Source organism: Anopheles ziemanni, chromosome 3, assembly GCF_943734765.1.
Source record: "Anopheles ziemanni chromosome 3, idAnoZiCoDA_A2_x.2, whole genome shotgun sequence".
NCBI classification, from domain to species: Eukaryota; Metazoa; Arthropoda; class Insecta; order Diptera; family Culicidae; genus Anopheles; species Anopheles ziemanni.
In genome coordinates this window covers 45,749,443-45,764,503 of record NC_080706.1, presented here as the reverse complement: position 1 = coordinate 45,764,503, position 15,061 = coordinate 45,749,443, and the positions used below count along the sequence as shown (strand labels likewise).

The 15,061-nt window shown below is 38.3% G+C and overlaps 1 protein-coding gene across 1 annotated transcript; it reads right to left on the bottom strand.

The window, feature by feature from the left end:
• Positions 1-826: 826 nt before the first annotated feature.
• LOC131286247 (synaptosomal-associated protein 25) lies at positions 827-14,686 on the bottom strand. Its single transcript, XM_058315178.1, has 8 exons — positions 14,560-14,686; positions 13,186-13,279; positions 13,030-13,071; positions 10,438-10,486; positions 6,450-6,567; positions 6,238-6,366; positions 5,980-6,124; positions 827-1,554 (listed from the first exon to the last, which is right to left on the bottom strand). The coding sequence occupies exons 2-8, from the start codon at positions 13,276-13,278 to the stop codon at positions 1,492-1,494; spliced, it is 639 nt and encodes a 212-aa protein (XP_058171161.1). The 5' UTR covers position 13,279; positions 14,560-14,686; the 3' UTR covers positions 827-1,491.
• Positions 14,687-15,061: the final 375 nt, after the last annotated feature.

Here is a 15,061-nt window from a genome sequence, read left to right as displayed (position 1 = left end):
TTCTTCCCGCAGAGTAGATTGTTCGCAAAGAAATTTCTTTTCATAATTGAAACACATTCCTATGCGTCTTCTGCGAGTCCTTCACATAAAGCAACGTTCTGTGTGTTGTTTAACATCAGCTCTAACTCCAACCAAGGAAGTGTTTGCGTAATAGCGATGTCAGCCTCTTTCATATTTTGGTTAGTGGCGGTTTTGTAAAACGTTCGTTTTGGTTTGTTACAAACATGTTGCTTTTGCTCTTTCTCTCTGTCTCGGTGGGGAAGAAAAGCAAACCACGCCACTTTGATACCTTTAACCAACGAACAAAACGAAACGTTTGGTATGCATGCGGGAAAAGGATGTTCAACACGCGTCGATATACCGCTTCTTGCTACTTTTTTTCGGCTGCCCACAATCTGTAGTTAAACCCTAAACGCTACGCTACCTTTATTGGATTAAAATGCACCACAGCAAACGTGCGGAAACTGGAACAATCAACCAGAGAGCTATCTTAGCACGCCTCGGCTGCTCATCGATTTGTTTTCTCTTTGTTTGCACCATCTTTTTTAAACTTTTTCTTTTTTCTTCACCCACCGGAAAAGCGTTCCTTACGCGAACAAAGAGGAAAGAAGATTTTTTTTTCCTATCCTACGTTGACAAACAAAATACCAACTTTACGGTACAATACAGGATGAAAGGTGCGAAAGTGTGAGCCTCATTGCACTGTACAGTCTTTTGACTAGCTCACAGTTAAGAACGACAAAAAAAGACAGGATACTTTGGTCCCGGTAGCCTGAAATGTGAAACGAAGCCTACTCAGCATTCAAAAAGAGAAGTGTTAAAAAAAGAATGTCGAAAGTGATGAACTGTCGCAGCAGATGAAAATGGTTAACCTTTGGTTTTGTTCACGCAAAAGAACAACTCGTCCCATTGCTGAAGGACGAGGAAACGAATCTACGAAGTAAAGAACCGCACAACCCAATGAAACCTAAGCTTATCGTTGTAACATTTTCACCGCTCTATCACTGGCGCGTCGTCGTCTATGGTTTGCGTAATGTATTCGGGATTGTTGCTTTCCTCTTGTATTGCGCATCGATTTGTAAATGGCCAGCAGTGTTTTGCAATTAATTCGCTAGCTTCGTGCGAAACTCATTCTCGTCGGTTTGTTAAATGCGAAGCAGTCTAGTCGACACTTGAAATTACCTCCACCTCTGGTATGGTATGTATATTCCGTAATTGTATATGCAGTATGTCTTCTCCTGCGTTCTCCCTTCCGACATGCTCAACTCAATTTAGGTGGATCTCGATCAATGATGTTTTGCATTGCTCACTTTGTTAGTCGCGTTCGGCCCGTGCTCTGCCTTCAAAAATGCCTACGTTCAGCCAACATGAGGACCCGGAACAAATTATACGGCCGTTCTGCTATCGTCACTGTTTCATGCTGCACTATTGCCATACGGTGGTCTGCCAGCTGCCCGAGCCGTCACATAGCGTCTGCGAAAGCGTACCATCTTACTTGAGCAGATCGTGAGCTCGTTCGTTAGCTGATGCTATCCTGGTGGCGTTGGAATCTCCCTATGGATGTTAACATTGTATAAAATAAGGTTATTCATGTAGGGTTAATCCCGGAAAAGGGTGACTGGCTATTCATCATCGGGTGTGGAGAAGTTGGAAAAGATGTGAAGTATTTGAAAAGAAAATGCATATTTGTTTGTTTCAAATAGACTTTGTATACAGGTAACTTATATATAGAGCATAGAATAGAAAAGTATAAAAATATGTTGCTGCAGGTAAGAAAAATAAAAAAAAAACTAGCAGGCAATTATGCAACAATTTAAAAATTCTTTTCTCGGCCAATGTAATTTTTCTCAAACAAAACATCCTAATATTGTTTTATCCATCATATAATTGCCTACAATTGTTTATCGTTACATTCGGCAAATTTGCAGTGAAGAAAAACGAATTGAAGAGAAAGGTTGGGAAAAGTTTAGAATATAGGAATTATAATTGAACAAAATTCAAATAAAAGCAGTGATCAGATTATTTTTCTTTTACGTAAACATCGGCTTTATTTTTTATGTTTTTGTGTGAGTAATTTTTCTGTTCTATAGATTCAGCAGAGTAATATAATATCACATCCTACGTGTATAAGAACATGTTTGCATAAAAAATACGTTTAATTAATAAATATAGTCCATAACACGCATTAATAGTAGTTTTTAGAAACTAATGATAAAAATACATATATAAATATGAGTAGAAATAGGAAAAACGTAACTACCAACTTACATTTTCGATTTTGCTCGTTTCGTAATCCGAAATGGAGGAAGTAAAAATAATAACGATAACCATACAAGTATATGTATATATATGTATAATTAGGTGTGTATATTATATATATGCACGGATATATATATACTCGGTACCCATTTTATTTGAGAAGTGAGTGCGCTTTTTCATTAGCCGCCTTTATCCTGTCCTCATTGGATGCGCCCTAGATCGTTGGAAGAGTATCAAAATATAACAATCATGTCACATGCATAAACATAAACAAAAAGGGGTTTTCGTAAAGGTAAGATATATCTATATGAACTAGGAAAAGAAAAAGAGCACTTGGTTTTCAATCAGATTATTCGTTGAAACTGAGAGCGCGCGAAAGGATTGTGAAACTAGAACTGAACTCTTGAACGAACACAGAAAAATTTTGCTTGCTCAAAACGCAATAAAAAGAAGCGCGCAAATGCGCTCGTTGGGGATTGTTTGGTAGTTAACAAAATAAACCAATTCGAGCAGATGGAGGATGGTATGAGATGGTTAAAAAAATAGTGTACTAAAAACCGCACTTTTTGTAGCCGTGAACTTTAAACCTACATTATAAATTTGAAAAGGGTATAAATTACAACAAAATTCAAATGGGCAAGAAAAAGAGCACAATAATGACTTCAATCATCTGGAAACGTCTAACAGCCATGTTTTTCCAAACAAAATTGTTTGTTAACAATTAACAATTGACTGTAGTTATTAATCTTGACGAAGTCTGCACATTAGAAAAAAATCGATTATTATCGCTTTTAAGCAAGATCAGCACAAACTGTTCAGCTACGTCAAGACCAAATGTAAATTTTAAAATCTAACAGAACATTTTCAAAAAGCGTAGCTCAAAGGTTTAACGAGATCGTCCAACAAACGTTGCGGACATTTCACGCACGCGCACTGCAGAGAAGCTCATTCGTTCATAAAACACTCTGAAAGCATTAGCGTAGAGAAGCATCAAATTTTGTACACCATAGTTTAGGTTGGAATCAGAAAGTCGTTGCATTATATTGCTGATGACGATCTGCGAAGATAAATCCATCGATAACGAAAGGATCGCATAAAGCAAGAACCAGCGCGGCTGCAAAGCGCAAAGAAAACATTGAACATCAACATAAACAGAACCATATATGTAAGAATAAACAAGAAAATTATACGAATTGACATCGTCCGGTCTTGCAGGCTCTAATCTGTATCTCTGTTTCTGCGGAAGTATCTCCTGGGAATTCGGTTATTCTGTAGTTTTCATCGATATTCATGTTGTATGGCAACGAGCGTAGAGCAACTTACTTATCAACATTGGCACATTCACATATATAGATATTTGAAAAAAAAACAGTCGACTCTACCTACCAAACGGGTATGGGTCACAACTTAAATACTTACTCCCAGCACGCATTGGTTTTCCAACAATAGGGTTTGATAAGAAAAATCACAATACTCTACCGTTTAGTGACGACGGCGGATCGGCTGGGATCGGGCACTTTTGGCAGTGGAAAGCCGTTGCGCCGCAGAATTTGATATTGTCCTGGCTTACAGCTCAACGCGCAATGAAAAGCTTAAGCAAACACCATGGTCAAGCAATTTTGCTTGCACAATGTAATCGAATGAACGTACGCCGCTCGGTTTGTAAATTAACGATACAAACAAAAGAGGTAGGCCAATTGCTTAACAAAAATTGATTTCAAATTCTTGTAGAATGGAACCATAATTTGGAATGTAACATACGAACTGATGCAAATGCGGCCCAAATGGGAACTGAAGAAAACGAACCGAAAAAAGCCAGTCACCGCCAGTCAAATTCTACAGCGTTCACTTTCGCTAGCACATCCTTTCAGGCAGCGGTTGTATCTACGCTTATTTGTTGACAGATTCTTCAAGTGGAACGGTTAAACAAGACTCTCCACAGTCGGTGGGAATGCGAGAGATACACGTCATGCCTACATGTAACGGTTACACGCCGACATACTGCGTTGGTACAATTAGGACATGTTCAAGAGCAACACAATCAACTAACGAACATGGATAGCAAAAGATAGAGGCGAAATAGAAAATAAAAGCAAAGGAAAAATACAGAGAGTGGGATAACGAGAGGCATAAATCGGCTGGGATGAACCGCGTATAGTATTAACTCTTCGCGAAAGCAAGAACTTAAACAAGCCATAGAATAAAATCATAAAACATCTAGTGACCATCAACGGCTTTTGCAGTATTCTTTTGAATGCCTAACGGCCCAATATTTTGCCAATTAATTATTGGAACTCAATCATTTGCTTTGGATTTGGAAGAAAAATTCATATTGAATGCCAGAAAATAAAATAACATGACTCAAAATGGGAGGGAATAAAAAAAAAAAAGATTGTACAAATTTAGTGGCATCCAATGGGAACAAATATTCCAATTCAATCTAATATGGAATAAAAATTATGATTAAAAATTTTCAATAAATTTTCTCATCAATTTAAACACCAAATAATGACGCCAAACAACTATGAAACGTTGTTGGGTTCATGAAGGATTAAGGTGCTCGCATGGTTCAAACGTTCCATTCGTTCGTCGAACACAGAACTATTCGCCTGAAACGGAACAATGCGTTGCAATGTGTGCAAAGCTCTAAAAATAACACACTACAAGGATGCTTCTATGCATCGTGGCAGTAACGAACCTACGACAGAAAAAAAGACACAGAGGCAGACAGAGCGACAGAGTGTGTAATTGGTAGACGGAAAGTAAAAAACTTATATAAATCACGTTAAAGGATAAAATTAAACGATAGATACACACACAGAGAGGTAGAGCGGTATCTCTAAAGAAGGACAATCTTGTTTGTGTGTTACTTGTGGACATATTCAGAGTGGAGGGGAGGAAAAAAATCTGCTTTGTTATCGTGTGTTTTAACAGCAACCAGACACAATAGAAAATACATCTAGACCACAACAACGCGATCCAACGCTAGAACACAGACAGTTCTCCTCTAACGTACAACAGACGAAAACAGATAGAAAGATAGAGACATTACGATCGGGAAAGAAGGAAGGAAATCGTCAGGAAAACTAGTAGTTGAAAGACAAAGTAAGGAAAGAGAGAAACATCAGTTCGGGTTCCTCCAACCGAAAACCGAGTGGAAAACAAACGATAAAAACTAGAGTGCGCAAGCAAAATGGCTGCAAGATTATGTTATGTCATTTTTATGTATGTTTTCTTATTGTTTGGCACTTGTTCTGTGGTAACTAGCTAGTTATTCCGTTTATTGTTCGACTTGGAACAAACGAACAAACCGAACACAAATACCAAAAACGAGTAATGGTGAAAAACGAATGTATGTTTTAACGATGTAATAATCTGATCAAAAAACTAAGAAAGACTATTTGGCTAATATAGTAAGAAGGGTGTTTGAGGAGTTGTTTCGTTGTTTCGTTTCGTTTTATTTTTCCTCTTCTCCCTCCATCCCTTCCACTCCAGTTTTGCAGGGAACAGACAAAGCAGAGAAGATGAAGAAACAAAACAAACGATCGCTCAAAGTCGCCAAACGAGCGCCACAAAACAGGGACATTCGGGTACGACTGGTCAAAGGCAAATAGCAAACGCTACCGACACCGTTGGCCAGTAGTGCATCCAAATGATCTGTCCTACAGCCTGGTGGCTACGAGAGAAAGCGAACGGAACGAAGCGAAACAGGACACGTACCTTGCGATTGATTCTGTCGATCTGTCGGTTCTGATTCTCGAGCTCGGAGCCCATATCGAGCGCCATGTTTCGCAGATTGCCAATCATCGTGTTCACCTGGCCCATGTTCTCCTCCATCTCGTCCTCTCGGGCATCATTTGTGATCCTGTGGGTGAGAGTACGGAACAGCTTGTAGCCAGTGCAGACAGGACACCCAATACACCCAATGTTGTCATGGTCTTATCTTCGGTTTTCATTTCTCTTGCAGCATTTACTTACCTTCCAATGTAGCCGGCCTGCGGACCCAAACCGTTGCGATCGTCCATGACTCGCTGGGGCTGATTGTTGACTACCTTTCCGTCATCGTTGCCCTTCCAGGTACCGTCGTCCTCTTTGAAGGATGCGCTTCTGCAAAAAACCGACACGAATGAAACAAAACGGTTAGGTCGGGCACCACTAATGCAAGTCCCGGACGCCACGTCTTGACTTACTTGTTGCACGGCAAGACACAGATACCGCAGCATTTTTCCATGCCGCTCAGATTTTTCTCCGCCTCACGCATGTCGGCGTTAATCTGGTCCATGCCCTCCTCGATCCGATCCAGTTGCTCTGCGCGTTATTACACGTTGTTACGTTGTTGGGTTGATAAGTTGATGTTCATTTTCGTGTTTTTAATTAAGGAGTAAAGAGGTGGGTCGTGAACACAACACAACATAACGGGGAACATTGTGTGTGAGCACAGGGAAGGGCAAAGAGATGAAAAAATATAGGCCAATTAAATATGGATAGTATGGCAAGTTAAATGGTACGATGAACGAATTCGCTATCAACAATTCGGTGATCAGTGAGGTCCTTTTTTATGTAAAGGCATGACATAAGAGTTGTGTGTTATGAACGAGGATTCTGGAGGTGGTGGTCGAAGGCGTTCGAAGGGGTGATAGTGAATTACAGCGAGTGGATGGCGGTTCAGTTGGTTGTGTTTGAGAGGGTGTATTGAAGGAATTAATGCGAACCAGTGGTCGTGTGAACACAGTACTTCGAAACGGTGCATTCAATCATACGAAAGGACATACGAAATCCAAACACAGGTATCGATAGATGTAACTGTTTCTGCAGATAGGGGGTGGATTACAAAAGAGCATGTGTGTACATGGAAGGTTTTGGAAGGGTAACGATATACTGAACGAACAAATAAACTGGTAGAGGAATCAAACGTGATAGCGGTAGAAATAGTAGTAGTAAAGGTGTAGGGTAGGTAGTAGTATTAGAATAAGGCTATGTAGTAGCAGTAATAGTAATAAGTAGTGGAAGACAAAGTAGAGTAACATTTTCTGTATGTCATGCAAAGTTCTACCATATCTGGGTAACGAAACCAACGGATAAAAGTAATGAATAAACAACTGGATTTCAAAAGGTATCCAAACTTTTTTGGTAAAGAAAAGTAAATTAACCAGAACAAAAATGGAACCAGCAAAACGCTAGAGGCGCTCCGGCGAGCAGGGGAATTTAAAACTTCACACATCACTTAAAGGCAAAACGTTCGAAGGTCTGAAACATAACGATCGGTACAGAACAGATGGGGTCAAAATATAAGATAAAGAAGAAGGCTGGATAACTACTTTAGCTTGTTAAAGTTCTCATGATCCATGATCTGAATACAAGCAACTTAAAATCACCACAAAATTTCAAAAAAAGAAGAACAAATAAAAATTATGTGCCAATATACCAATTGTTAAAAGATCAGATTCACATAACCACAAGTTTAAAATCTGAATTTTTAACGAGTTGTTTTTGATTTGAAAAAGCATAATTGATCATCATATAAAACAAAACAAGATAATAAATTTTAAAAACTTGCGTAAGTCTATATAAGTCAAGTCATAAGAAAATAATAAAAAGCTTCTTTGGAGCAATGGTCGGTACAATCTCGTAGACTAGTTCCATCATTTATATAAAAAATAAATACGCTACCAAAGGTAAAATTAAAAACTTATCACAAAACACAAGAACCACTAAACAAAACTGAAAAAAAAACACGAAACGAGTGTGGCTGGCTTCACAGCTTCTTGTACTCTCGCGAAACACATCAAACGAAAAATGAAGATAATTGGTAACAGTATTAAATATATATCTATATAAAATATTTTGTTGAACCATCATTGTCTTCATTGTTTTTTTTTTAATATACCTGTTTGTTGTGGTGTTTTATTGATGCAGATGCAGAGAGTTTAGAGTGATTAGTGCTGTGCTCATTGGTACGTTTGTTTGTTTCCGATTGGTAGGTTCTTGTAAGTATGTTTAGTGGGTGAATCATCGTTAGTTTAGCTTGGTAAGTTGGTTCGCTGGTTTTTCTTGTTGATTTGTGATATTTTCCTTGCTAGGTTTATATCTGTGCTCAGCTTATCAGCTCGTTTGCCTTTTGTTTGTTTTTTTGTGCTTTCCACTACATTTTGCCTTTAAGTCGCCATTGGTTCTAAGGTGTGATACCGGTAGCATAACAGAAAAAAAATCCGTCAGCTGCGGCCAAGACAAGGGGATGTTTTAAATGCATTTGAAAGAAAAGCGAGTGACGACCGGCTGTTAGTTTCAGTTTTCTCCTGTTGCATGTATCGTAAGCCTATCTTGTTAGCGAGCAAACTTGTTAGGTTTGGTTGCAGTTGTGTGTATATTTTATTTTATTTGTTATTGTTATTGGTTGGATTTTGCTATCTCAACAGTGGATAAATCTTACCTCCTTGTTCATCCAGCATTACGATGGTTCGCATTCCCACCTCAGTGCTCTAGATCAGAAAATATCACAAATATCATCTTAGCATTGCATTCACGTACTACGGCGGTCCGTCTCTAAGACGACCCTTACGAGATAGCTTAAAATTATCCCTGCAGCGCACTCAAGGGTGCATATTAACTTTTACCACTCTCCGGGCCACGCAAAGGCAGTACTACCGAACCGTTGTCGATTGAATCATCGATCCAGTCATGTCAGTCGGATAGCCCTAGCGTTCAAATGGCACTTATGAAGTGTATACTCGTGATGCGATATCGGTTACTAAATATCAGCGATACATTATCTATTAAAAATACATTCTTGAATAACCCTTCCGCAATATTAAATAATCTTTGTCGTTTTAGCACGCTTTACGATCTTCGATTTACGCTTAACCATATAAAACATCTCCGATCCGTCTTTGAGCATTGAGCACGATGTCACAGTTCAATTATACACTCTTTTTGTCTTAAAATTTAAGTTCGTTTCATTAGCACAACACACCACAGGAACACTCACGGTAACGAGAAAATAAAACAACCGTAAACGGAGCCCAAAAATCAATGGGACAAAGGTGTTAAACCGAACTAAAGAAGTAGTCCAAACAGTACACAACGAATATAAAGCGAATCTACGCACGAATGGAAGCAATAAACCCAACAAAAGACAAAAGTAACAAGTTAACATGTTATCACAACTCAAAACCCAACTAAGACTATCACAAAAATGTAACCAACCAAAGGAAAAATAGAAAGAAAAACAAGTAATACAGAGAACTAAAATGTTTGAAAGGACGGAAAAAAGCAGGGAGACTGAAGGGAAAATGTGCATCATAAATTGGGTAGAGAGTTAGAAGCCGCTAAGCTAAGCTTAAATTAGCAAACGGAAGATGAAGGTGCAAGAGAAAATAGTTATGAAAGAATTAGACGAAGAAGTACAACTAGCGAAAAACCTAGTGAAAGCTACATTAAGCGGTAGGTGGTGCGGTATAGATTTGTTCAGTGTCGGGAGCACTAGTATCGGAAGAATGGATGAACTAGAAACGGGAGTAAGTAGATCATGAACGAAACAGTGTGCTGTCGTAATAACGATTGACTTATCCTGTCAACCACGCAAAAGTAGAATGTACTTTGGTCAGGTACTTGGGAACCAAAATGCATGCTGATATACGATGAAACACTTTAGTTTCACTTGTCAATCAGATCGTAAGGTTGGTTCTTAACTGAAAAGTTGGATAGTTTTATTTAACAGAGTAAAAAATATGGCAGAACCCGTGTGCGGCGGATTTGCGGAAAATGTGCGAAAATGTAACTTAATTACTATTGTACATATGTACAATGATAAACGAAATCACAACAGTTCTGCGGACATTGTTTAAACAAAGAGTATAACTAACGGTGATTAATGTATGCTAACCTAATGCTTTTTCAATGTTTTGCAAACTGGTTCATGATAAAGAATAAAAAAACAGCGGTTCAAAAAAAAAATGAAACCCATGTTGGGTAGGTTGGAGTTTTATGGGTAAAGTGTAATTGATCGAATTGTTTTGAGTGTAGATGAATAAACTAACAAAAACCAATGTAAATATTACGGTGGTACTTGTATACAACGTAACGGAAAATATATTCATGTCTGTCAGTATGTGTTTTTTTTTTCGATGAATACAATAGTTGATAAGGTAGAATTATGTGTCCAATGATATGATGACTCACCTCCCTGATCGTCAAGGGCCACCAGGGTTCGAATCCCGGCTTCCTTGCTCTATTTTTATATGGCGGCATTTGGAATAATCAGTAATAAGTGTAATTTGTTAATTGTTCTGCGTATACTGTAGTGCTTGGCGTATTAGTAGCGGTTGGCGTTTGAGAAGGGTTCGGTGCGTATTGCATGTTGAGTTGTAATTAAATAATACAGTTTTACCGCGCATCAGGGATAGATCGATTGTGTGTAGATTATGCCAGCGCTTGTGACGCATATGTACACCCAAGACCAAACAAACAAGTAGTACTGTTGGTTAACCGATTAGATTAGCATATTTTGTTTGGCTTGTCGATATCAAACGCAAATGGACGTTTCACGGTATGGCTTTACATTGTTGAATTGTTGCATTAAGTTCGCTACCGAAATTGTATCATTTTGTTTCCAGTAAGCAGTGGTAGTTTTTTTCGATTTGTAGTAGCAAAGTTGTAATATTTCTTGCAAAACTAATGACCAAAACTTAAACAAAACGCCTAATGTTACCAACTAAAACTACTTAAAATTTGGTTTACATTTTATGTTACAAACAAGTGACTTGTTGAAAAGAATCTTGTGTAAACACTTTATCGCAATTAATAATCTCTGAGACGGCACAGTTTGAATTTATATTGAGTGCTGCTCCATTGTTGTATTCCTTGTTTATGTAATGGTGTTATCTGTTCGAACAGTCCACAAACTGCAATAGATGTTACTGTAGACACTGCGTACGCACTAGAGAACCAATACGTTATAGGAACTAAAACACATCAAAATCTTAAAAAAATTGCATTTTTTTTTTTTTTTTTGTAGAAGTAACACATCTGACACCAAGTTCACAATAGAGACAATAAACTAATGGATCAATTACAAAAAACTAATGGATTAATAAGATCAACAGTATTATATGGATTTAGATAATTTAGCTTTTAGATATTTGTAGATAAATTTGAAATGCAAAATAATATTTTTGCACAAAGATACAACTTTTATTGGAAAACATTTGACGTTGACATTCAGTTGCAACTTCTACTCTGCGATCTTTAAATTTTGATTACAGAATCCATGCTCCTGAAGGGGGTTTAATGATTAAAATATGTTCGCGGTAGGAATAAGAGGAATATAGAAAAAATATACTATTTTGTTAGTATAATTGTTTTACCTTTAGGTTAAACAGATAGGCAAACATTTGATACAATATACTATCGGTTGATACTTTTTCTTTTCGTTAGCAGGTGTTGTTATAATAACACCATAACAATGTTTTCCGTTTAAAACCATCACTCATTATTCAAAGTTGAAAGAAAGGATACAGTGGACATTCATGCAACACACGATTGTGTAACGAAAGTACGCTAGAGCAGTAGCAGTATTTACTAGTTAGAAGGAATAATAAAAACAGTTCTAGTGAAAAGTAACCAAATTTGTTGGAAAATTGAAAAAAGAAATAAAAGTACTATTTTTAGTTTTATTTTGGATACCAATGTCGGCCGGGAGAATTTTTAACAGAAGGCGACATTGATCGTGATAAGACTGTAAGATTGTACGCTCGAATGTTTGGTAGGTCATAGGCATGCAACATTGATCGGGACATACAGATACACGCAGCCTCAACGTAAAATAAGAGAATACAAAAACATTGAAATAAACCACAAAAGGCTATACAAATGAAACATATGAACCTCAACATGGACAAATACAGGAGTAGTGACAACAGATCCCTGCTGCTCAACATTTAATCATTCTTAAGCTACCAAATCATGGCCTTGGCTAACAAATGCTGCTTGACCTATATGAATGAAATAGATCCTTTTAACCTAATTAACTTTATTCTGCTTACAAAACAAGGGAAACCCCGTTCAACGATCGGTACTATAGAAACAAAAACCAGACATTCGTTTTTGAAAACAGTTTCTGTTGGACAACATTCATACATTCAAAAGATCGAGATTTAAAAATTCAAAATAAACTGAAATATATATCATCATCTTATTGATAACTATAAACAGTGCATTTTTACGCGTTGCGAAACGTATATTGTAAAAGTGATGCTATGGAAGAGGGTACACCCGTTCAACAAAATTTGAAAATAATTGTTTGGACAAGCTTGGAATCAATAAGCAAAAAATTGACATGACCTCGTTAGAGCAGCTCTAGTCCTTCAACAATGTAGATTAAACCGATCGCGTGACCGATCAGATGATCATTAGCAACTTATGAATCAATAACTTAACGCTCACTAGAACTAGTAGAAAAATGAAAAGGTAAACAACAAACAAAATGTTCCAACAAGGGCTTTCATGAACCGCTACTCATTGCTTTAAAATATTGTTGGTCTATATAGGAATTTCATTTTTTGCTCAGGTTCGATACAAACTTTTATTTTAAATATCTTCTATACCTCTTCGCATCCATAAAGCTGGGATAGGGCGCGGGGCATTCTTTAAGCCCTTCATTTCTTATACTTTCGCTAATTAACCCTTAACGATCATATCCTCAAGCGTTGCCACTATTCTCAGCATTAGAGTTAAAAACCGGCTAGTGCCAAAAAGAAGTGCATTTTGTCTTACCTCCTCACATAGCGCCAGCATGCGCCGGGTACTGTCCAGGGACTACACGAGCAGCAGGCGGCACATGAAATGATGTCCCCGCAGAGACCACATGGAGAGAGAGAAAGAGAGAACGGTTACTGAATTGATCACAGATTAGCTGGTCCTGGTTCATACCTCATCGACGACCTGCTGCTGCTTAATTTGGATCTCCTGTAGCTCGGTTTTGGGCACGGCTGGGCCATTTTCCGCGGGTGCTGGAGCCGGCATTCTGCAAAAAATAAATTGAAAGGGCGTTTTCGTAGAGTACGTTTAGGAATCAGGTAACCGATTTGCCTAATGTTTGTTATTTACTATTCCTTACAAATATTATTCCTCGATTATGTATTTGTTCGTTAATGGATAGATTAATGTTCTACCTTTTTTACCGTAATTTCTATGAAATTTTCAATATCTTTCTACAAATAATAAAAAAATATGTGAATACGATTAGTTCTCCTGTCTTTTATTCTTATTTTTTTCTCATAGAATAATGGCTATTGAACAAATGAGCAAGTGAGTGAAGAACAAAGACTCTTAGTATGAAATGACCGAATGAATGATTTAAAAATCCCTCAATACTCTTGGAGAAACCCCATAATTTATTGATAATAGTTATTAACATAGTTTAAAGAACAATACTATGTAATCCATACATTATGGGGCAAGGATCGGTTAAAAATCGGACAAGCGTCAGCAAATCTCCCCGAAGCTGTCGGGGTGTCGTCTTTGGTGCGTACTCCCAAAAAATCAATATCAAAAGGTTGATACGGTGAAAAACAACAACTGGAAGGGCTGATTTGAGTATGCGCCAAGCATCTTTTTTATCTGTGCGGCGGCGGTGTTGCTTCGGTCTCATTCTCGCGCCCACACACTAAACGGTGTCATCCGCGAACGCGCTTACTGCGGGTTTCTTCCGTACCGCTGTCTTGAGAGTTTTTCGACGGGAGCCTGCATGAAAAAGGACATTAATTTGGGATCCGCTGGAGGTCGCCGAGATCCTCCGTATTGTAGGTCAGACGCACCCCGTAGTGGGGTGGGAGATGGAAAGTTGGGCCTGAACCGTTCCCATTTTCAATTCCCTCAAACCGACTGGCTCTTCCTTAGACTTGACCCTGAAACGGTATCCCTGCACACATGTAGGTATGTGCCATGTTCGCGTAGTTCTGCGCCCCAACATGCATGCGCCCAGAAAGGGCGTAGCACAACATCTAGACTACTTCATCGCAGCGCCTTTCGTTGTTATGGCTGCTGGGAAAGCATCGAGCCACGGCAAAGATATGACTTCATCATTCATTGAATCATCTCAACGGGGCCAGGTGGCGTCCTTGCCGCTGAGTCATCTATGTACATCACAATTATCACCGAAATGGTCACACTCCGTGCGGCGCACTACATCGACTAAGTTGGAGGCTTCTGAATCGATTTTTCTCGACATGGGTCACACAATTTCACTTCAATGTTCGCAAACGAGTTTTTCCACTTCTTCACAACTGAGAAACTATGAATTACCTGTTTTAGTTTGGGATTTCTGGGTACAGCAGAAGCGTTGAAGAATTTACAAGATGCTTCGAGGAGCGTTCGAGACGATCTTACTGAAAAAGTTTGACGCAGACACAATACGGAATCCGAACTGAACACGAATTTTCACTTCACGACACTGGACAGCTAAAACCAAAGTCGCGCTAGCGCTAAGGTCAAAGCATGTAGAACAAATTCAATATTTTACAGAAACGTCAGCGATTCAAGAAATTTATTTGATTTGTTTTTAGTCGGTTGAAAAACCCAAATTGAGAAAAAAGTGGTGTGTTAAATAATGGCTTGACATATTGTATTTACAAACTTTATTTTCTTTTGGAACATCCAACAGATGGTTTTTATAATTTATATCTGAGGTTTGTTTTACAATTTTCATATACAGCTCCTATGTGCTTCTAGTCAAATATTTCTTCTTGTGATACATGGCCCAAAGCCTCTACAAACTATGCTATACTATTTCTTCTTGTGGTAGATA